This window comes from Labeo rohita, chromosome 7 (genome assembly GCF_022985175.1).
Source record: "Labeo rohita strain BAU-BD-2019 chromosome 7, IGBB_LRoh.1.0, whole genome shotgun sequence".
NCBI lineage: Eukaryota > Metazoa > Chordata > Actinopteri > Cypriniformes > Cyprinidae > Labeo > Labeo rohita.
Window position 1 is genome coordinate 31,581,803 of NC_066875.1, and position 24,566 is coordinate 31,606,368.

Sequence of the window (24,566 nt, forward strand, 5' to 3'; positions counted from 1 at the left end):
TGTAGTCCAGTTGAGACTCAAGGTTGTACAGGACTGACGCAATGCATGAGGGATGATACTGTTGTTAACTTACAATTTTGGCATTCTTTCCACTTTTCCTCAGCTGCTGAACAGCGTAGGCATGCTCCACATTGTCCATAGAGACACCGTTTACCATCACCACTCTGTCATTCTCTCTGCAGACAAAAATAAAGATTTTTGTGAAGAGAAGAAAAATATAAATTTTTAACAAATTTTTTTTTTTGCAAAAACAGAAAAACCTGATTTTCAAAAATCATGTTTTCTTTTTGTAATCATATTATTATTGTGTTTTAATGTGTTAGTTAGCTGTATTTTTGTAGTTATTTTTACTTAATCAAAATAACCCAACTGCAGTTTGATTGTGATTAACTAGATTGCACAATGAAAAAACATGATTTTTGGAAAATGTTAAAAATTGAGTTTTTCCAAATGAACTAGCTTTTTTTTGATAAACTAAAATTATTACAAGTTATATTTCATATAACTTACATTAAAATGTAAGTTATAATTACTGAAAACTGTAATTATATATACAGACCGGTATATAATAAATCTTACATTTTTTATCATTTATATAACCAGACAGACATAAATATAAATGAAACTTTTTTTCCCCACTTTTTTTTTTTATTTAAAACGTGTTTATAGATACACACACAATAATTATATATTTAATTATACATATACATATATACATTATACATAATAATTAAAAATTAATTTTCATTTAAATAACAGTCTGGTAGTTAAAAATCTGTTTTAAACATTGAATATCTTAAAGGGAACCACAGGTATGAAGACCTGTATGGCTTAATATAATATAAATTATGTCTCTTACTGAAATACGCAGTAGAAAACTCACTAAAGATTTACTTTACTTAAAAAAAAAAAAAAAAAAAAAAAAAAAAGAGAAGCGATGCAAGTCTTCACTGCTTTCCTAGCGCTAAGAAGAGGAGAAAAGAATGAGAAGATGCCTATGGACAAATAAAACTTCCTGAAGACCAGTGTCTTCGTTCCTCCTCTTTATTTATTCAGATGCCTTTGAGGCTTTTAGTAGACCACAGCTACTGAAAGAGCTTACAAACGGCAGAGACAAGAAATGCTAGATGCCATCCTGACAGGATGTAAACATTCGTTTCTCAGAGCGGATTTTACTCAATATCCGGGGGTGTTTAGACTTCTTGTGGGGAAAAAAAGCGATGGCATTTGGTTTAAGTCTATGGTTTTCTACTACATATATCTGAGTCAGAGACATCATTTATGTTGTATTAAGCCGTACAAGTCTTAATACCCAGGGTTAACTTTAAATATTAAATATCTTACTGTAGAAGTCCCTCCGCTGGTCCCCCTTTGAGCACGTCTGAGATCACTATAGAGGTCTCTCCGCTCTGGAAATGAGGGTTGTCACGGCCCCCTGAGATGGCGATTCCAAACCCGAAACCTGGTGCCTGCAAAGGACATGAACATATACAATGTATAGTGAGCTGTTGCAATTCACCGCATATCTCTGAATAATTACTTTATATAACATGGGATAGAATGATGAAGACCAATATGTAGGTTACTCTGTGTGTGTGCATACAATATGTGTATGCAGTGTCTGGCAGCTTTTCAATCTTCCAGGTGTCTAAAGCACTGAGCTCTAACTTTTGCCCTCAAGCAATCACAATGAAAGATGAAAGTGAAGAGGTAGAGACTGACAGACAGACTCCAGACAGATGGCCAGAGGGCAGAGCTCTGTTTAGAGCTTTCCTGATGTCACCGGGCCTCTTCACACACACACATTGGTCTGTTCTACCTCTCTGCCATCCAAACCATCTGGACTGTGAGTGTCCAGCTCTTCCTCTAAACACAAACAGCTATAAATCATATCAAGAGCCTAAGCAGGTGAGGAGCATATATAATCACAGGGGGAAAGAATACAGCCTTGTTTATTTTGTGGATAGTAACAGAGGCCGCTATCTAATACTGTTAGCCAGGGGCCGACTGACACAGCTAAAGAGATTCCACCTATAATAAAGCCCCTAGTAAAAGGCTTAGCGCTCATACACCTGTTATCTTGTCTAGGCTGTCAGTGCATCAAAAAAAAACAGGTCACAATTGGGACTGACTGAACTGAAGTGTTTTGCAGACATCAGGTTATGAAACCGATCCAAGATGTGTGTGAACGACCACAGTATTCCAGCTCTTACAAAAGGAGGAGCTTAAGTAATACTGTGCCCAACTAACAGTTGCATAATCTTTCACTCTTTCTCATACTCTGGTTTAGATAGGTTTGAGCCTAGGAACATGCAGGAAGAGGAAAAGGAACAGGAAGTGGAGCAGAGCAGGCATTTTGTCCTCTCGCACACTGCTTCCTGCCATCTGGGGGATCGGCTATTGTGTACTCAATGACCACACATCCTGTAACCAGCCATCCCAAAAGAGAAGAGAGGAGAAAGAGGAAAGAAAGACAAAAAGAAAAAGTAGGGATGTACTAATATTAACGTTCTGGTTAAAAGATTAGTTCACTTCCAGAGTAAACATTGATAATTTACCCATTCCGAACTTCACGCATTACATAATCACGTTGGAAAAGTCACGCATGTTAGTTCTTCATCTATGTACTTCAGTTCAAAAAGGTAGGGTGAAAAATTCCATCTCTTTTTCTCCTCCAACTTCAAAGTTATCTGACATAGCTGTTTTACCTTTTTTTGTAAAGGGCGTTTGACTTTTTTTTGCACGTTCGCTTTGTAAACAGTGGGTCGATACTTCATACGTGACCTTTCCAACATGATTATGTAATGCATGAGGTCGAGTTAGTCCAAGACAAGCACTCGTGGTTAAAAAGTATATCCTTTTTTTTTTCCGATAAGACCCTTATTCCTCAGCTGGGATCATGTAGTGCCCTTTGAAGCTGCATTGAAACTGCAATTTGGGCCTAAAACAAGTTGGCTCCCATTAAAGTCCACTATATGGAGAAAAATCCTGGAATGTTGTAATAACTAATAACTGATAAATGGCCAAAATTAACATCCTACTTTGTCTATTTTTTTTTTTAAAAAGTAAATAATTACCAAATTAGGAAAAATGACATACCAAAAACTAAATTTAATTTTAAATCCTACAAGTGAATGTACGTATCAGAACATCATAATGGAAAGATATATCTACATGTAAAAAAATAAAATAAATAAATAAATAAATAAAATAAGCATGCACAATTAAATACTAATATAAAATAAAATATAAAACATAATTATATACAATAAAATTATATATAATTAATATATAATATATAATAAAATGCATAACATAATATTTAGGGATGCACCGAAATGAAAATTCTGGGCCGAAACCAAAACCAAAAAATTCTGGATGCACTTGGCCAGTACAGCCCTACTACAGCATGTTACAGCACAGCCACGCCACTGCGAACAGGAACAAGTATACTGCATAGAAATTTTCTATCGACACGTTATTAGAGCGGACTCTGCTTTTCTGGTGAGCATGATGAGCAGTACACGAGCAGAATGCACATTCATGAAGCGAAATATTGAGTGGAGTCTCACACAGCTAGTGACGACAGCTAGAGGAGAGTGAAACTGCGCACTGAACACTGGGCAGTGCGTTGCGATATATATAGGCCTATATTATTTATTTATTTATTTATTTATTTATTTTTCCAGCTCATATTTTCACCTGTTTTTCCTCTTTTGGCGGAAAACCAAAAACGCCATTTTCGACTGATAATTTTTGGCGGCCAAAAACCTCAGCGCATCCCCATTAATATTTAACAAATATCAGTAAGTAATTGTTAATATTGGTTGATATTATACTATTCAGACAGAAAGACTAGTCCCCATTGAATAAGAAATGGTGAAGTAGGAGAATGTAGCAGGGAAGAAAATTGCAGCACCAAGTGAGAACAGGAAAGAGAGACAATGTTGAACACTCACCCTGTGAAGAGTCACCGTATGCTGTTCCCATATTACAGTTTCCTCCATTGTTGTACTCTAAGAGAGAGACAGAGAGAAAGCAATCAGTTAGGACAAAGTCTAAGCACAGACAATGAGTTTGTATCAGCAGGTATTTCTCCTCTTTGTCAGGAGGTGATTTTCCTCTGACCTCTGTTAGAGGTCTTAAGCATATTTACCAAACCAGCTCTCTATGCTTGAAGTAAATCTGTATGTGTGTGTGTTGGTCTGAGCAAAGGCTGCCAGAGGGCTAAACAGTACTGCAAAGCTGACTTTGACCATGAGCACCAAACACAAACACACACACAACTGAAACAACAACACTACAAAGACTGGAACAGCTATTAACAGGAGCTGTTATCCTCATTTTAGCACACATGAAGCCTGTAAAAACAAATCGCAAACCCAGTTATACTATGAAACGTACATAAATCAGTTGTTCTATAACACTGTATAGACAATACATAGGGTGAATTATTATTTACACTACTTTTAATATACAACTAGGTTATAACAAATAACAAGGACCTATCAAACAGAACAGAGTGATGTGATCACTACAAAGAACACCTGGGCAAAATGCCCCGGGATCCTGAGAAATTTAACTTTTCTTGTCTGACCAATCAGACGACAGCTCACCCACTCATGCTTGAACATGTGAACATGTCACTGCCTTCAATGCACACACCATATAAACAAACTGCTACAACATGAACAAGCTGCACTGGTACAAGTCAGAAGGGACAGATACTGAGAAAGAGAGAGATAGGGAATGATAAAGACAAGGAGAGAAAGAGCAGAGGGTATTTATAGCTCTGACCCTGAGCTGAGGTGAATGGTTTGTGCTTCTGCTCCCTCACCCCTGTACTGTAGACGCCAGGCTGGATAAATTATTACAGTAGATCTGAGAGCTTCAAAACAGACTCAAGCACTAACGGTGCACATTGTGTATTTAAAAAAAGTAAGACTACAATAAAACAAATATTCATTAAAAATGCTCAACTCTATTATACACATCATATTATAAAACACAAAGAATATTCCCTATATCACCCACTGTGCATCACACTTAAACATCCAGCATATCTGCACTGAAAATGTAGTTTAACCCTCTGACCTGTTTACCACGCTGCTTAGCAAGCATCTCATTCATGCTCCTAATTGGCACAGGGGCAATATTCAGTTCATGCCCCCATTTCTACCCCTCTCTCTCATGGTCGGGCTTTATTGTGAGAGAATCTGACCTATTTGAAAGGCAACCACCACCCACAGTCTCACTGTACCTCTATTCCCTCCTCTGACCCTCATCCACACATTCCTTTTATGCGTCTGTAGGGTCAGAGGTGCTGAATTCATCGGACTGTAAGAGGCGACAGCAGGGGCCCCAACCATGAGAAAAATGCCCATGCAGTGAGCCATGTGACAGACAGAGAGTGAGAGAGAGAGTGAGGCCTAGGGGTTCTTGTCCTTGGTGGCGGATGAACAGCAGACTGTTCAGGCTGCAGAAGAATGGCCCCATTACGCCTGCGTGAAAGCTGAGGCAAGGTCAGGAGTGGAATGATAAAGGCTTGAAAACACTGCATGACTTTTGCACAATATTTTTTTTCCCAATTTACAGTCTAGACGAGTCAAAGCTAGCTGATAAAAAAAAAAAATCAGTGCCAGTCTGCAGATCTGAGTTGACAGATTTCACAGAAAATCATGTAATGTAAGATGGGCACAGAGTCCAATTTATAGCTGCAGACTATGGTCCAATTAGAATATCGAACATGTTTCATAGTGTGAGCCAATTTTAGATCACATATTGTTGTTATTTTCCCTGCGTCCTAGTAGTGAGGTGCCTGCATCTGTGGGAGTTTGTTTTGAACAACTTCTGTGGAATTTTTCTCCATATAGTGGACTTCAGTGGTGGCCAAAATTTGTTCAAAATTGCAGGTCCAAATTGCAGTTTCAGTGCAGCTTCAAAGGGCTCTACACAATCCCAGCCAAGGAATAAGAGTCCTACTTAGCGAAACGATCAGTTATTTTCTCTAAAAAAAAAAATTCATATACTTTTTAACCACAAATGCTTGTCTTGCACCAGCCCGACCTCAAGCATTACGCAGTCACGTTGGAAAGGTCATGCGTGACATAGACAGAAGAACCGACCTAGTGATTACAAAGCGAACGTGCAATGTCACGTGCAAAGGCCCTTTACAAAAAGGTAAAACAACAATGTCGCACAATTTTGAAATTAGAGGAGGAAATAAGATTTTTTTTACCCTACCTTTCTGAACCCAAGTACACAGACGAAGAACTAACCGCGCGTGACCTTTCCAACGTGATTACGTAATGCACGTAAGACACGTATGAGCACTGCAAAGCTACTGCATTTGTGATTAAAAGCATTGTGATTTTTTTAAGAATATGACTATAAAGAACCCTTTTTCCTCAGCTGGGATGGTGTAGAGCCCTTTGAAACCTGGATGGAATCGCAGAATCCAGCCATAAAAAAAAATAAAAAATAAAGCAGAATGTCACGGAATTTGTCAAAGTTTGGATGAATTCATCTAAAGTAGGTCATTACACTTAAATCAAATCGTGATATTGACTAGTCTCTTCAAATATTAAGCAGAAAGACTTTCTAAATATGAATCGCTCATGTTCTGTGTGTCTGCTCGCGGTGATTTCAGTGTGTGCCGTCTCGCCAAATGAGGACTTGACACAAAAACATTTCCAGAACCGTTCTGAAGTTTCTTCATGAGCATTTTATCTGTTTTTTTTTTTTCTTTTTTTTTTTAACCGTTCTGACTGAGGACAGACAGACATCTTAAAAGACATGAGGGGGAGTAAATTATCAGGAAATTTTTGTTCTGGGAGTGAAATTATCCTTTAAGCAATTTTTATGATTCTGGTTCCAGTTACCCATTCCATTAAGATGTCTTTCAGTAATTTTGAAAAATAATGAAGGGACAATATCCAGAAAAACAAACAAACTAACAAACATTTACTGCCCTAAGCAGCTAGCTGTTAAATGATAATCAATGACATATCATTCAGCAGCAAATATTATAATATGTGGCCAAGCACCCAAAATTACCAAAGCTACAGTCGTCATCTCTGGCTCAGTTTACACCTAACATTTACATAAATCTCAAATGAATGACAGGTTTCTAGTCTTCATTGATCTATTAACAAAAGGGATCGTTCACTTGAAAATTCTGTCATAATTTACTCAATCTCATGTTGTTGCAAACCCATAAGATTTCTGTTCATCTTCGAAACACAAAACCCGAGAGAACAAACCTCATTAGTTCTTGTGCGTCAAGCAAGCACATTTGTGCTGCTTTGTACCATCAGTCAGTAATTACATACAATCCTATATTACATCTGCTCAAAATGTAAGATTACCATGTTCAAATTACATTTGCAATGTCTTTATGAACATTTAAAAGCACCAACGTTTTGGTGTAATGGGCCTTCAATGGAGGAATGGAGAATTCCATAAGCTTTAATTAAATGCAGAAATTTTTGTTTTAAAGATGAATGACAGACTTATGGGCTTTGAAAGACATGGGAGTAACCAACTGATGCCAACTTTCATTTGAGTGAACTATCCCTTTAAACTCCTGGGATCTCACCTTTTCTGAGAAAACGTACAAATAAACTGCAATTATCAGGAGCGTGTGTGGTCAGGTAACAGTCAGACAGGAGAGTCACTCCACAATGCTAGAAGCCATTTATATGAGTCATTTATATGAGTCAGTCTAAGCACTTCTGATTCTCTAATCTGATGAGATTATCTTTTAATTAATCACAACAACACAGAGCTCAGAGTAAACACACCGTTCTGAAATCTGATCGGTGTGAGCTCAACAGAGATAAAACCTGACTCCTAAAACACTCCTTAAGAGGAACCTCTGCAGATTTGACCAACCTGAAATTTAAATTCCACACTGTTCTTGCTAAATTAGATTTTTCACCCAAAAAGTTGTCTAGCCCACACAAACGTAAATTCTTTTTGCAGCCAAATTAAATCTCCTGAAGGCAAATCAAAACAAGACCTCGTTTTGCAAGACTAAAGAAAAACAAGAGTCTGAAACACAGTGGTGATCTAATAATTCCCTACAAGCGGCAGCAAACAATAAGTCTTTTTGTGCGCAAGTGCGCCTGGGTATATTTATACATTCACGTTTATTCAGGCCTAAGGCCTAGCTGAAGTAGTGCTGCGCCAAGAAACAAAGGGCAGACATTGGCAGCCCCGCTCAGAGCCAAAGAATCGTTCCTTCACTAAAAAGAGTCTTTGTTTCAAGCAGACCTCAGACCTGCCAAAAAGAGAGTAGGGGTTCAAAGAGACCAGATAGGCAGCTAATAGTGAGCTCTGACAGCCAGGTGAAACTGAGAGGCTTTCTAGTAAATCAGCAGCCATCTTTTCTGGGCCAAGAGCTTCACTAAAATGGGCAGGCAGCTTAAAAGGTGTACTACTACTACTCTCTCTGGGTCGATAAAATTGATGCAGAAACCAACTGCTGGTTAGCAGCGCCTTGGATGTTGATGTCAATAAGCAGGGAGTTTGCTAGCGAGCTGTGGCACTCGTAGCTGTTAAATAATGAGTGTCCCGGTCATTAGACCCCTCAATACGCACTAAAACTGCACAGCTATAATTTACAGTCTAAATACAGGTTTCTGCTAAATGTTTCAAACAATACTGACCGGTTTGCAATGCAACATTAAGGTCCAGATGTACCAGTGTGTGTAAACTGAACTCTCTCAAACAACATTCCAGCTAGCTCGTTCTCACGCCTGCATCAAATAAATACACGTATATTAACACAACAGAGCTTGGCTTGCTTTTCTGTGAAACCTCTCAGCTGCTACAACCACTGAAATTAGAGCCATCTCAAAAAAGAAGACTGAGAAGTGTGTTAGTGTGGAGGAGACAATAAACAGCAGATGTAAGAGCCGTTACTTAGAACTGCGAAAGAGACTTCAACCTGAACCACTAATCTATTATTGATGATGCAAAAGTCAGCATGACCGAAGCCACACACACACAAATGCACACGCTTGTCTATTTCCCACATTAAAGCACAAATTACAGACTTCAAATAAAAAAATTACGGTAAGACATGCAAGAGAAATCTTGCCATCTTCTGCTTCAATTAAAGAGCATTTTTCAGTCTTTGTTTCCCTTCTAAACATTAAAGCTCATTTCTGGTTAAATCTCCTGTCGGTGAAGGTGCTGACCATGTCCTTTCTGCTTTGAACAGGAAATGATCCATTAGCCTTACTCTGGGACAAACTCTGGGATAAACAGCTGAGCTGTTGGCAGGATGTTCATGAATATATTTCGGTTTCTAAGCGCATTTCTGTTTTGTGCATTTTCATGCTGTAGAGCCTAAAACAAACTACTGTACTGAAATAGAATACAGAATCTGTGTGCCTGTCGTAAGAAAGTTGTGTGTTTAGGAAGGAACAGTCGACCGTTGACACCAGCGTGTGAGCGGAGCTCTGATTGGACTGGACAGGACGCAACCAAGAGCTGGAATTTACTGCAGGAAGCTCCTTCCTGTTTGCAGGGAGTATTTTTCAACTTTAAAAGAAAACACCCAAGCCGTTATGGGATTAGATTGCCTTGAATTGCCCAACAACGCTGAAAACAAAACACAATGTTGTACACATCATTTAAAAAAAAAAAAAAACTATGAATAATTACAACATTTTTTTTTAAATTATACATGTAATGACCAAACTACACACTATCCTCTAAGTTCAGAGAGAAAGCATAGATATAAATTGAGCACATGAATCAAAAGCAAAGACATGTTTACTATAGCCACTGTCCCATTTGTCTTTTTATGACTCTTAAGGGTGTACATGAGTTTCCCCTTTGGTAGCTGCTATGTGTTTTCTGTGTGACATTTTCATTTTCAAAGCATGGACCTGAAAAAGGGCTACAAGGGCTTAGAGGGTATTTGGGACAGAGCCTGTCAGCAGTTTCTGAGTGCACTGAAGACAGAGAGGTTTAATCCTGATTTTTTGTTTACTTAAATAAACTCAAGACATTCACTACTGTTAAAAAAAACTAGGCTCTAAAAACTGAGCTCTATGTTTTTTTCTAATTGTTTGTGTATTAAGCCTTTAGTGCTTTACTATATTAAGGAGAAGAAAATAATATTGAAATAAAAATTAAAACATTTGAGGAAAACATTATAGGATTTTTTTTTTCATATAGTGGATTACAGTGGTGGCCAACAGGTTAAAGGTCCAAACTGCAGTTTCAATGCAGCTTCGAAGGGCTCTACACGATCCCAGCTGAGGAATAAGAGTCTTATCTAGTAAAATGACAGGAAATTTTCTTAAAAAAAAACAACAAAACAAAAAATACATACATATACACACATATACATATACATATACATATACATATACATATACATATATACATATACATATACATATACATATATATATATATATATATATATATATATATATATATATATATATATATATAAAGAATTGCGTAATCACATTAGAAAAGTCATCCATGTTTGTTCTTCGTCTGCGTACTCTGATTCATAATAGTAGGGTAGGGTAAAAAACTCATCTCATTTTCTCCTCCAACTTCAAAATCGTCCAACATTGTGGTTTTACCTATTTTGTAAATGCCGTTTGACTCTTTCCACGTTCACTTTTTAAACACTGGGTCGGTACTTCCGCCTACGTCACATGTGCGAGATTACATGATTTGTGAGGTCGAGCTAGTGCAACGCTAGCATTTGTGGTTAAAAAGCATATAAATTTGTATTTTTCTTAGAAAACGACCGATCATTTTGCTACATAAGACCCTTAATCCTCACCTAGGATTGTGTAGAGACCTTTGAAACTGCATTGAAACTGCAATTTGGACCTTCAACCCGTTAGTCAACATTAAAGTCCAATATATGGAGAAAAAACCTGGAATGTTTCTCAAAAATGTGTTAATTTCTTTTCGACTGAAGAAAGACATGAACATCTTGGATGAGATGACATGGACATATTTATAATAGTTGGTTCAAAAAGGGGCGGGCGCGCACCCCTCCTTCTGAATCAGGGTTATTAGGGGCAGCACAGTATCCTAATGCTGCCATCGTGGGAGTGCCCTGAATGATTCACACGTAGAAATTCCAAAGCATTCACTACTTTTACCTGAGTGTCAAGTAATTGTTTTACAGCAGACCAAGCCTCTTAAAACCACGCTGGCTAACAATGTTTAAAACAATCATGAATAAGATGAGAATCAGAGAAATTCTCAGATATCATATGTATCAAAACCACAACTGAAAGTGACCAACCACATGTTTTCTGATGGCCATGCATATGCAACATGATATGATCTAAAGACAAAACACAATTTGTTGACAGCGTAATCAAGCCTTAGTTACAAAACAGGCCACCTTTACTGCAGCCAATCCTGCAAAGCACAAACAGCGATCAGTAAATCTGACGACTTCACGTGCCCTAAGATGCCACACAATGCAGATGTTTTCTAAGGACAAGCCACTAGCATTTTTTAATTCTCAAATATCACAAACAGATTTATTAATTTCAGGATTTCTGACCTGAATTATGAAACGCGAGAACATTCACAAATTCTGTGCAACCCATTTAGAGATTCAAGTACAAACATTGTTGCATGTGGGAAATGGCATAATCCTCTCTGCTGCAGAGTGGAACACTCACAGTTTGGCGGGAGTTGATTGAATAAGGTTATAAAAACAAAGATCTGTGTGTCTCTCCATGCATCTCTTCGCCTCGGTCAAGATCCATATAGACTGCAGGGGTCTACTGTGCACTTGTCCGCTTAATGTAAATCCACACAGAAAGAGTCAGGTGGCCGGCAGCAGTGCGTGAGCACAGAGCCTGTTCCTCCAGCATGCTAAAGATCCCTCATTAGAATGACAGGCAGGAACTCCACATGTTCTTAGGATGGATATACACTTGCGTCAGGCAGAGAGAGATGATATCCTGCTTCGTGTAAAGAAAAAAAATTCCCACTGCAGTAGTAGTTCCTCACAGCTTCTTCTTCTGTACGTGTGGTTTACGCTTGTGTGTGAGAGAGAGAGATCGTAGGAGGGAGGGAGAGAGAAACACACCCACAATACGTGGTGGGGGTGATAGTGATGGGGGAAATGAGACACCGTTGCTCACGCTCAGCCTCAGGACTGTGTGCAGTCTGCTACCTACAGCTGCAAAACACACACACACACACACACACACACCAGCAGCTTCTTTACATTCACGCTGTCTACTGCAGTGGACTGCAGCATGTGTGTTTATTACAAGGACACACACACACACACACATTCACGCAAAAGATCACTTTATTTAAGGCTCTATGGGTTTAGACACTACGTTATACATAAATCATACCAATTGGCTGATTTCAAATGCAAATTTGCAGAAGTGATGCAACTAAAAGTTAAAACTAAATGCAATACACTGTAATGTAAACCAATGGGAGTTTAAGTGCTTTCAGAAATCCAACTTGATTTTAAATTGACCTGGCTTCTCCTACACCCTCAAGATCTTACGCAATCCTATCCATCAAACGCTCCATCAGAGCTTTCTCTAGCGTCCAAGTGTTGCCCAACTCACATGCTGGTCTGACATTCTAATAATACAGCAAATGGATTTTTGATTACAGCTTGAAATGGATAGAGATGGAATAAAGACAGATGGTGCAATAAGGAGGACATGGAGCCCTCACTAAAAAATAAATAAGAGAAATTGTAATACTCAATATGGCAGCATATTGAACAACACCTTTTTTGATAGACAAAGATTTTCTTGCTTTAGATGGGGCCCTATGATTTCCACAATGCAGAAAACACGGAGGGAATCGCGGAATCCAGTTATAAAAACAGAATTTACTGTATTACGCGGAATGTCACGGAATTTGTCAAAGTTTGAATTAATTAATCAAAAGTAGGTCATTATACTTCAATCAAATCATGATATGGACTAGTATCTCTAAATTTCAGCATCTGTCGTCTCGGAAAAAAAAAAGAAGGTGGATAGAAAATGTTTTAAATCGTACAAACCCCAAACTTTTGAATTGTAGTTTGTGTTTTTAACAATTAATTTCAACAAACATTGAGACTGAACGCCAGATCACCACTATCAAGTTCATTTCCAGGATTAGTAACCCAGGATTGAGCGAACAGCCACCTAGGATCATCAATTCGCCCAATCGCTGTAATTAATCCTTTGTTTCTGGGACATGCTCCCATCCTCTTCCACTGCAGTTGAGATCACAAGCTCAAGGACAACATGAACCATCACAGCTGTAGATCTTATAGAAAAAGTCACGGTGTGCTGGTTAGCGTTGCTCATTAGCCCCTGGAGGTAGTTGTCATCACACCACCATCTGGTTCTAAAAAGCATCTTCTTCACTGAAGTTCATTCAAAAGTACCTATGATAATTAAATTACAGTAGTTGTTTTAACAAATAAAATGTAAATAAAAGGTGAAATGTGCTTCCCTGTTTGTTACTACTGAAGCATTTAGGATTGTCCACGTTCTTGTGATGTCATCAGCATTGTCAGTTCACTGACACAACAGCACTATGATTCTATGAAATCCTCTAAATTTAAGCAAAACACACACAAACAGACCAGGTGCTTGGATATTGGTACATTTGTTTCTGCAATTTGCTGATGTAATCCTACATAAAGCACAGCTTCTCTAACCTATATTGTGGGTCAGCAGGATTATTTTCCGTTCTCCTGTGTTATTTTTAAAACATGCTAAGGTCACATGATCTTTCCATATTTTTTCCCCTTTTCTTCACAATCTGCTTTGGTCCCTGGGCTGTGCCCTGAAAAGCTGTACAAACGCTCTCTCTCCCTTCAAACAGCCACTAGCTTAAACAGACACGCACTCATAACACACTGGCATGCATACACACAGCCCAAATCCATCTTAAACGCAGTAATCCTTTAACAGTTGGATTCAGAAGAGCTCTGTGCATCTGTTCTGCAAACCTATGATTCTCTGTGCAGTCGGCTTCCCGTTCATTGTGCTAATGATATACAATAGCATGTCAAAAATATAGTGTTAAAATATTTTAAACATGTAAAAATGTCTAACATAAAAAAAATAATAGGGGTGGGAATCTTCAGGCACTTCACGATCCGATTCCGATTCTGGGAGTCACGATCCGATTTCAAAATGATTCTTGATCTACGTTTTTCCCCAATTAATTATTCTGCTGTGCAAATACATCTTTACAACCTTACATTTTAACCAAAATTGCAGTTTCTTTGTTTTTTGTTTATAGTTGGAATCTCTGTATGTCAGTGCTGCCATCTTAAAAGTAGGGGTGTGAATCTTCACTGGTTTCATGATTCATTTTCAATTTTCATTATCAACAATATTACTGCCCGTGGCTACATTTTTATATTCATTTTATAGCAAATTTATTTTTATTATATAAACGGGCTACTTTTTAAAACAATCACTTATTTAAAATAAGAGTTCTTTAAAAGACGTCTAATCTTATTTAAAATAAGTGTTCTTTAATTATCCGAAAGTTTTCAGACAATAGTTATGGGTTTTTCTTTTTTCCTCAGCAAATATTGCCGTTTGATTATTACTGATGAGATCATAGACAGTGACAGCTTTAACAGACTGTATTCACACTAATGCACAGATCTATTTCGATATATCAGATGTTTTTGTCCTGCTCTGAAAACATAACTGACTGTGTGAACATCAATTTCGTATAAAAGTATTTGAAAATGCAAGTGCATTTAACTGCAGCCGCAATCGATCTTCAGGACAACAAACACAAAGCGCACATGAACGTCCGTCAGTGCGCGAGTTTTGTGCATCTAATAGTACTGCATTCCAAACGCCATTAATGAATGCAAATCTAAAGTAAAACACGGCAGGTGGAAGCACACACTGTCAAGCAATGCACACGTGTCTAGCGGCTTTCACACCGAACGTGGAAAGCACTGCGCTGTGCTATGAAACCAAATAATTTCAATTGATTGCGTCGTGAGAAGATGGCTTGTTTCTGCGTCGACCAAAGCGCACGTGCAGTGGAGCGTACTACTGGCACGCAAGCTGCGCTGGCCACGCTTAAAGTTCAAAATAGTTGAACTTTTGTTCAAAATAGTTGAACTTTTGCCACAGCGCTTTCCGCGTTCGCTGTCAAAGCCGTTTTTCACAGGGCAAATTCCGTGCAATGAAGCCCACCACACCGCGCACACGTGTCACATGCGGGAAAATATCCCCATCTCAGAATCAGCTCTGAAATATTCCGAATCTGTTCAGAATCGTTGAAGAGAGAATCGCGATGCATCGGGGAATTGTTTTTTTTCTCCCACCCCTAAAAAATAATTACAATACACAATTTGCAAATTCTTAAGCAGAGATCCCGTTTCAAGATCTTTACTCTGGTGACTTGTGAACAGCTCTTTTCCAGAGAAACAGGAAGGTTAGCTTATGCAAATCATTTTAGTACCCGTGACCCACAACTCCTAGTAAATAATGATTTGGTGGCAAACAGCAAAGACTGTTCAAACCTTTAAAAAACAGTTTCTTAGGACTACGAGATCAAAGATGGTGAAGGTGTTTAAGCAAAGAACAGTTACTTAGAACTATGAGATCATATCATGATGGTGAAGAATTTTAAAAAGACTATGAGAGAATGACAAGGACAACCATTGTCCAATCTCCCGTTCTGCCATTTTCAGCTGGTTTTCTTCACCTTTAGCAAGTAAAGCACAAGAGAGAAGCCACTGCAGTCCATAAATCTAAAGACGTGTATTAAATCTTAACAATCTGCCCATTTATACTCTGTCCTTCCCACTGACTAAGCTCAAAAAGCCAATGTAGGTGTCACAGCCCTGGCCTTAGAGACATTGAGTCCTGGCAGTAGGTTTGAGGGATAAAAAATTCATTCACTATTTACAAAGCCTCATGTCATTCCAATCCTGTTTGACTTATTTTCACGTGCAGAACATTAAAGAAGATATTCTGAGAAATATCTCAGTGTTTTTGTCCAAACCAAACACCAACATTATTTACAATAACTTGTTTTGTGTGTTTGCAACGACATGAGTAAGAGTAAAAGACAGAAATGTATTTTTGGATGAACTATCCTTTTAAATGTGCTGCTTTAGATTTTCGGGGTCAAAACAAAGCATCTTTGCACCCAAACAATAGTAAAGTTAAAAGCAAACTAGCCTGGGACATACCATAATAACCACATTATGCCAAGGGGAAGAAACTGAGAGACAGACAGAGAAAAACAGAGAGACGTCTAATCTGGTTAAGCAGTTCTTGACAATCAAAGTTTAAAAATAGCCCGTGGCAGCCGTGAATGAGCGGGAGAGAGAAAGAAAGAGTGAGTGAGACAGTAAACAGAAAGGCTGGCCTACGGGATGAGGCTGCTGCCACTGCCTCTGTCGCGCTTCAGAAGCTTACGAATTTAAAGCATGCAGGATCACTGTCAGCCAATCAGAAGCCGGCACCTCCTGTGGAACAACACACCAGCGGTGTCCTCATGATGTCGTAATAGGAAGCGTAACCATGGCAACTTTATCTGCTTGTCTTGCTGACTCCCAGTGGATGAAGCACCCTTCAGGCAGTTGCGCACGTGGACCTCAGTGAAAACACACTCTCAAATTGCAGTAGTATAGACTTCCTGAATCTGTCAATCTAGTACACAAAAGCTGATAAAGACCAGAGGCAACAGTTTTATTCTGAACCTTTCTGAACCCTTCCATATCCTTACCCTTGATTCTTCCATTATCCTTACCTTAACCTTAAAACTCACATTCATTCATATGGTTGTTTTAGGACAATGTTAAAAATTATGTTTGAAATTCCAGTACCACTACAAGAGAAACAACTGCGATGAGTACAAAATGAGCCATCAGGTTTCCCAAACACTGTCAAAATCACATTCAGTTTGAGACTGCAGATGGGACATTGTAAACAGGTAAAGCAGGGCTCTATGATGAAAACACAGAAGGAATTGCAGAATCCAGTCATAATAGAATTTACTATATAACATGGAATGTAACAAAACTTGCCCAATTTTGGATGAACAAATCAAAAGTAGGTCAGTACACTTAAATCAAAACACAATACAGACTAGTGTCTGTAAATATTATGCTGTAAAAAATGCTGTTAAAATATGAATCATATATGTTCGGCGCATCTCTGTGTGAATGAATGGCAAAGACCTGCACTTTTATTTACTACACACATACTGAAGCATGTGTGACGCTTGCAGTGTTTTCAGCCTCTGCCACTTTAATATATGAGTATATGAACACAAACATAATCTCTAGAGCTGCTCTTAGAGTCACTTCATGTGCATTTGACTGTTAGTTTTGAGAAAAACCATTGTCATATCATACTAACAGAAACTAAAGGTCTTCACAGCAACCCGTCAAAATAAAATTTGGTTTAACTTGAATAAACTATAACAGAAATATATATAGTTAATGTAATGATAGTACTACTACTATTACTAATACAATTATTATGAAACATTATTTAAGAAACATTTATCAACAATTTTTTTACCACAATTTATTTACCAGAAAAAATGTAAATACACAACACAGTATTTCTGAAAAATAAATAAATAAATAAAAATAAAAGTAATTAATAAAATAATAATAAATTCATTTTTAATTATTTAGAGATGCTTTTGATTACTAAAACATAATGAAAATGGAATCCAGAATTAATGTAAAACAGAATTTGAAAAAAGTAAATGTAAAAAAAAAAAAAAAAAATGTATTTAATATATAAAAAGGTATTTCAATATTTCAAACATATTTCAAATGCAATTTTTGTTAAATTGTGTAAGTTTCAAAGTTTCATGATTTAAAATAATTATTCATATTTTTAATTTAACTATTAAAACAGAGTCCAGAAAACTGGGGGGGAATGAATTTTCGCAAAAATACAATGGATTTCATAGGGCCCTGTAAAGTCATCTACAGTTTTTGAATAGAGCAATTTATCAACACTAATAAGCTATCATAACTAATTTTAAAAATCACCTTTAAAGAAACAGACTGCAGATGTAGATCAAAGATCATTCAAAAGTTTTGTGTTTGTTTGATATTCATTTATTTTTATGTTAACAAATTAATATCATTAATGTCTTCAGCTAGCATGCATTATATGCATCAAGTGACAGTAAATACATTTTTGATGTTATAAGAAATGTATAAAATATTTTTAACTTTATAAAAGATAATGCAGCCTTGCATTCCTTAAAAACAAACCTTACCAACCCCAAACTTTTGAATGGTAGTGAAAAAATCTAGAAGAAAAGCCCTTAAGAAAGAATCACAACAAACACTAACTGCAAGACCATTTTGTCATGTTTTACTACCACAGCAAACAGACTGAATGTTTGACGTGCAAAGACGAAGTAGAAATAAAAATATAAAAACCTCTAATCCTGTGCGCTAGGATTAAAAAGTTAATCTCCACCATGCTTCTCTTAAAGGTCCTCACAGCCTGAGAAAGGCCATTATCAGCAGGAAAAGGCCAGCAAACCACTAACATACAAGTATAGGACACTGAACAGCTCACACCTCTTCTGTCTGGCATGTTAATAAGGTTTCCCGATTTGCGTAATAATCTAATGTGAACATTTTGGTAGATCCGCCAGCACCTGCAGAGTCTTGCTACATATACAAGTTCTAAAAAACATCTCAAATTTGACAAAACTGCATAAAAGATCTCATGTAGTACAGCCTTAAATGTCCACGAGTTCTCCCGCTAACTGCTATGTGTTTAAACAAGCACGACCCTCTGATAAGACCTTCTCTTTCCCAGCATTCAACCATTCAGCGCTGAACTTGTGAACATGCACACTGACCCTTTACTGCCATAGTGTTTTGCAGACACCCTCATAGCAAGGTCATCTGAACTCAACCAAACATCTCTGAGCTGACAGCAAATAACCCTTCAAGTACGTCTTCTTGTATACTCACTAAAGTGTAAGACTTCTTCAAGAGCAGTTCACCCACCCCTCAACAACCTCCTAGGTCAAAGCACAATGGTAAAGACGCATGCACCGACTGGATAATCTCTCTCTCACTTTGACTCACACACACACACACTCATTATATTTTAAGTTTGCAGTGGCAAAGCGCTGGCAGGTCAGGGACGATAACCAGGCCGCAGATTCCGGCCTTGCCACAGGAGTTTTTAAATCAGCGCTGCACTGACCCAATGAGCACTCACAGAGTTATCTGCCCGACACACACACACACAATTCCACAGGGTAGGAATGTGCTGATAAGAAGCCAAGGCCCTTCACACTCTCTTTCTCTTTCATTCTCTCTCCAACATTGTGATGATGTTTGTCTAAAAAAAAAAAAAAAAAAAAAAAAAAAACTTTTCTTATAACCATTTTTAATCATTAAATATTGACAATTTGGAGATAAAAAACTTGAAAGAACAAAGCCATCATTTAAGCCAGCAATCCCGGAAATGTGTAAAATATGTATGCTATAAATGATATTAATTATGAATCAAATGTAAAAACACAAACAAACTCACATTTAGGTTTGCTACTGACAGACCAAATCTGAACCTTTCAGATCTGTTACCTTTGAAGTTATGTTTGCTTGTTTTGTTCATCTCTGCAGCAAAATAAAAGATTCTTTATAATTACACATTTTTAATATTTTCTATGTCTGCCTCAGAGTAAAATATGAAGAAAAAAAGAATTACAGGATAAAAAGACACAGTTACAAGAAATAAAAGTTGCAAATTGTAAAATATGGAAGCAAAAACACACTTCTATACTTAATTAAAAAATAAATACTTTTAAGTTGTGAATTATATAGAGCATTAATTCATGAAAATATGAAAATGCTGTTATATAAATACATTTCCAGTCAAAAGTTTGAGTTAGTAAGCTTTTTAAATGTTTTTGAAAGAAGGTATTTTGTGCTCATTTAGATGAAAACAGTAAAATTGTGAAAAAATATAAAAATAAATTAACTGTTATTTATCTACTTTTTTTTTTGCAGATATACATCTACATTTATTTTATTCTACAAAGCTGGATTTTCACCAGCCATTAGTCAAGTCTTAAGTGTCACATGATCCTTCAGAAATCATTTTTAATATGCTGATTTGCTGCTCAAAAAACATTACTTGTTATTATCAATGTTGAAAACAGTTGTGCTGCTTAATATTTTGGTGGAAACTGCGATACATATTTTGAAATAGAACTCTTTTGTAACATTATAAATGGTCACTTTAATGCATCCCTATTTAATAAAAGTATTAGTCTCTTTAAAAGAAAAATCTTACTGACCCTAAACTTTTAAACATGAGCAAATGATGTCAAAAATAAACAGGAGGAAAAACTGAAAATACAGTCATAAAGTTAAGTCTGTCTACAGAGGGAGGTGGTCTTATTTATTAGATAGCGTGTTGTTGTGCAATGTCCACGTTCTTAGCTCTGAGCTAACGACCAAACCAAGGCTGTTCCCACATCTGAATTCCACAGCCAGAATCTGTGATGCAAAACACGCACGCATACAGAAGCACAATGATGTGTAACTGTACAACAACAGTCTCATTCAGCAGGGGGTCCCTTTGTCAGTGTGTGTTTAAGAGTGAGAGTGAAAAAAACAGAAACAAAAGAAGGACGGGGCAAAATGATGAGTGAGAAGGGAAAGAGGGGGATAAATAGGACACCTTGGTTCTGCTTATATCACAGACCCACAGAAACAGCAGTCACCCCGGACAGGCCTCCCAGCCGAGGGTCACGTGACCAGTCCGAGCTCACTCAAAGGAATTCCCAAGCCCCTTACAGGCAACATTTTGCCCCACAATGGCTGTTCTGTGGCCCAAGATAGACAGCCAGAGTTAATGAGGTGCAGCTAAAGCTAGATTAATTCCCTCCACCACTACAGTATATAATTAATATTCAGGAATAATTAGGCCTTCCCCACATATAATAACAGAGCATGTGTGTAGGAGTGCATAATTCTATACTAATAACATATAAGTATTATCACTCAAATATTTACAGTGTGAAATGCTAACAATTTCCTGGCTTCAGGTCAGGGTCCCAACCACCCTGTCTTTTTTATTTTTAAATATGATACAGAGAGAACATACACATATGTAATTCAGAGCTCATATTTATGTAAACGGACATTTACCTTGCCTTTGAGGCAAGTAATATTTTTTTCCCTTGAAAGAAATTAATAATTTTATTCAGCAAGGATACATTAAATGAATCAAAACCAACAGTATATTAATAATCACAAATTTCTGTTTTCAAATAAATGCTGTTGTTTTAAACTTCGTATTCAAAAAATCCTGAAAAAAACGCTTCACAGTTTCCAAATATTAAGCACCAATAAATATTTAAATATTTTAAAAAATGAGCACCAAATCAGCATATTTCAATGATTTCTGAAGGATCATGTGACACTAAACACTTGCAGTGGCTGCTGACAACTCTTCGTCAATGATTATTTTAAAATATATTAACATTTTAAAACATGTTAAAATAGAAAACAGTTGTTTTAAATTATATTATTATTTTACAATATTGATGTTTGCACTGTACTTTTGATCAAATAAATAAGGCCTTGGTGAGGGTAATAAACATTTTCGAAGACATTAAAGATCATGCCCCCAAACTTTTGAAAGTACATGGAAAAGCATGTTTCAAAACAATAAAAAAAAGCAAAACAGCATACTTTTTTTGTTTGTTTTAAATTACTACTGTGAGAAAAATGGCACTCAAGAAAATGGTGGGCTTCCCCTTGCAACTGATCATCTTAAACCAAGAACTACAAACATCTGAGGCCAGGAGTGGGATAATTTCTTTAACACAAAAAGTTTGTGAAGTCTGTCTAGACAGAAGCAAAACAAAACTAGATGACTCTCATTATAATCAACATAAGCTGTCCAAAGCAGAAAGCCCAATGTGACACATGCAATTATTTCCCCGTTGTATAGAATTATTATTCATTTTTATTATTATTTATTTATGAATATCAAATGTAAATATAATTTATAACCATTCGATATCCTGAGCAGGGCTTGACAATATGACCTAAAATTTAATATTTTACCTAGATTATGATCAATGAACAGTTACCACAATTTTTTATTTTTTTTTTTTGTTTGCCCGGACTCATGATCGCTGTTGCATGTGATCTGCCACTCACTGCCACTTATCATAGATATGCGCAAGTATTTTAGGGCCTCTAATAGTTGACGAGAAGAGACCTGGTTGACCAAAATTTTATAAAAGAAAAAAAAATCCACAGGAAGTGCGGAAGTCTTGCAGTCTGTGGCGGACAGAACGTTAACGGCTAGTCTATGTGGTAATATAGTACATCAGGCAAGACTTCCAGACGCTCACCTATCATTCACTGACCTCAAATATCTTTTATATTAATATTTTTAATATTTTGCATGTATCACAAAGATGTAAGTAATGCATCTTTTCGAATCTGTAAAGACTGCACATTTACTTGTGTGCACTCACAATAACAATGACATGTTGCGCTTCTGTAAAATAAAGCAAACAGGATGTGTTTTCTGCTGTCTCTGCCTCTTCAAAACTCCTAGTAAACTTGCATTACAGACATGAAAAATATATCTATAGAAAGTGAAATGTCTACTTTCAAATGATCCGATTCAAACGGAAAACAAATATTATCAGATTATGTAATCCATGTGAAACATGCATGCAGGTGCATCACTACTGCGGACATGATGAGTCAGTGTCGCCACCTTCATCTTTTAAGCCAAGAACAAAGCAAGCACTAGTTTATCAAATTATTAAAACGTTAATGCAATCTCCTTGCTGTTTTTCCCTGACACATTTATAATTATTATATCTGCCCGTGCGCTGTGGCAAACTTTTTTGTGTACGCTTAAGGACTTATTAAGCTATGTAGACAATTAAAAGCTCAGTGATTCATATGGTTTATTAATAAATGTGCTACTAATAGTCAACTAATGCATAAAATGAATGACTACTAGTCAACCAAAAAAAAATCTTTAGTTGAGGGCAGCCCTAAAGTATTTACTCTTACTGGCCATTCACAGAGAACACATCTTTGCGTCTAAAACACAAGACGCAGCACTCAGGAATGGTTTTTAAAAAAAGGGCAGCACAGAACGCATATTTCACCATGTTGCCACCAAATGCAAAACTTGCCATGCCAACCTGCTACTGTAAACAAAAGCTTGCAACACTTGCCCTGCCTCTATGGTCTTCTGATTGGTCTACTGTTTTGAAATTGACATTGATGAGCGACGCTGCGTGTAAAAGTTTAAATTCTGTTAACTTAATACAGCGTCTTAAACGCGCCACTATTGTGCGAGACCCTGCAAAAGACGCGAACGCAAAGGTCATACATCCGTATAGCACCAACTACACATGTGGTAAAATGTTTTTAATTAGAAAGTACTGCATTAACAGAATAAAAAAAATACAATAAAATAACTGACATGGGTAAATGTCGGTTAGAGGTTCTGAATTTCGGTTTGAATTACTTTTCAATTAATCATCCAGTGTTAAATGAAAAACAGTTCTATGCGGTCTAAATATGCTAAATTATAACTTTTTGTGGTGAGATACGCCTTCAAAACTACGAGTAAAGTCCTAGATTTTAAGTCAATTTCATTTTTGACATAAGTAAGTGATCAGTGACATGATCATTCAGCTCTCAAATCAAAGGAAACGTGGGCCGGTTCAGTTAATACAAAAACGAATACAGAAAGCCTACACCTGATTTCAGTGTTCAAAAAAATTTGCTAAACTTCCATCCATTCATTTATGCTGAAATTCACAAGACCCTCTAACAATACAAATCTGCAATAATAGTGATAACATTTTAATTAAAACAGCTCAAGAGAAATTGAAAGCCACATGAAGTCAAAAGAGCTTACAGCAGTGTGTGCAATACTCTAGAACTGCTGCTTAAAGCTTATGGGGCACAGCAACAGTGAGGAAATTGCTCAAGCGTTATCTTCAAAACAGCCGTCTAGAGTTTCCCAGCTTCATAAACACAGAGTAAATCTCAGCTAACCTGCTTTGTGCTGTGGGCACAGCAAAGCTGAGGTCAGTGGACCTAGGTCTGAGAAGGCAGGTCTAATGGAAAGCTGGACCGACAACAGACACCGAGAAGCCAAGAAAGACCACCCGTTAAAAACACAAACAGACTTCCTAAAAGAGTTCTTACAAGATAACTTGGGTTTTCGTGTGGCAGCGAGCTTGTCAGCTTTAGTAACTTCACAAAAGAGTGATCTCTCTCCTTCAGAGCCGTGCATTCACATAAACACCACAAAATCACTAATCCACTGAGTCACACACACAAACCAAACATCCAAAACCAAGACCATCATTATCCAAACACTCTCACACACTCCATCCCCACAAACACACCAAATCTAGCAGCGATCACTATCATTACGCACACATGATACAATAATAACAGACTATTATCAAATAAATACAGCCATCGCACTCTCAGAGGTAAATAAACGCTGTGAGGTCTGTAATCTCTTCAAACTCAGTCTGCATTTAGCCAG

At 37.2% G+C, this 24,566-nt stretch overlaps 1 protein-coding gene across 17 annotated transcripts in view; it reads right to left on the reverse strand.

Moving 5' to 3' along the window:
- tjp1a (tight junction protein 1a) overlaps positions 1-24,566 on the reverse strand; it is a 125,466-nt gene that overhangs the window by 38,005 nt on the left and 62,895 nt on the right. For 16 of the 17 annotated variants that reach the window (XM_051115536.1, XM_051115533.1, XM_051115532.1 and 13 more), the window contains 3 exons: positions 3,960-4,016; positions 1,345-1,469; positions 74-176 (listed from right to left, as the gene is read on the reverse strand). In XM_051115536.1, the coding sequence (XP_050971493.1) occupies positions 74-176; positions 1,345-1,469; positions 3,960-4,016 (285 nt within the window). Of the gene's footprint in view, positions 1-73; positions 177-1,344; positions 1,470-3,959; positions 4,017-11,681; positions 12,039-24,566 lie in introns of those variants that run through there. The other variant, XM_051115541.1, reaches the window with a different exon arrangement.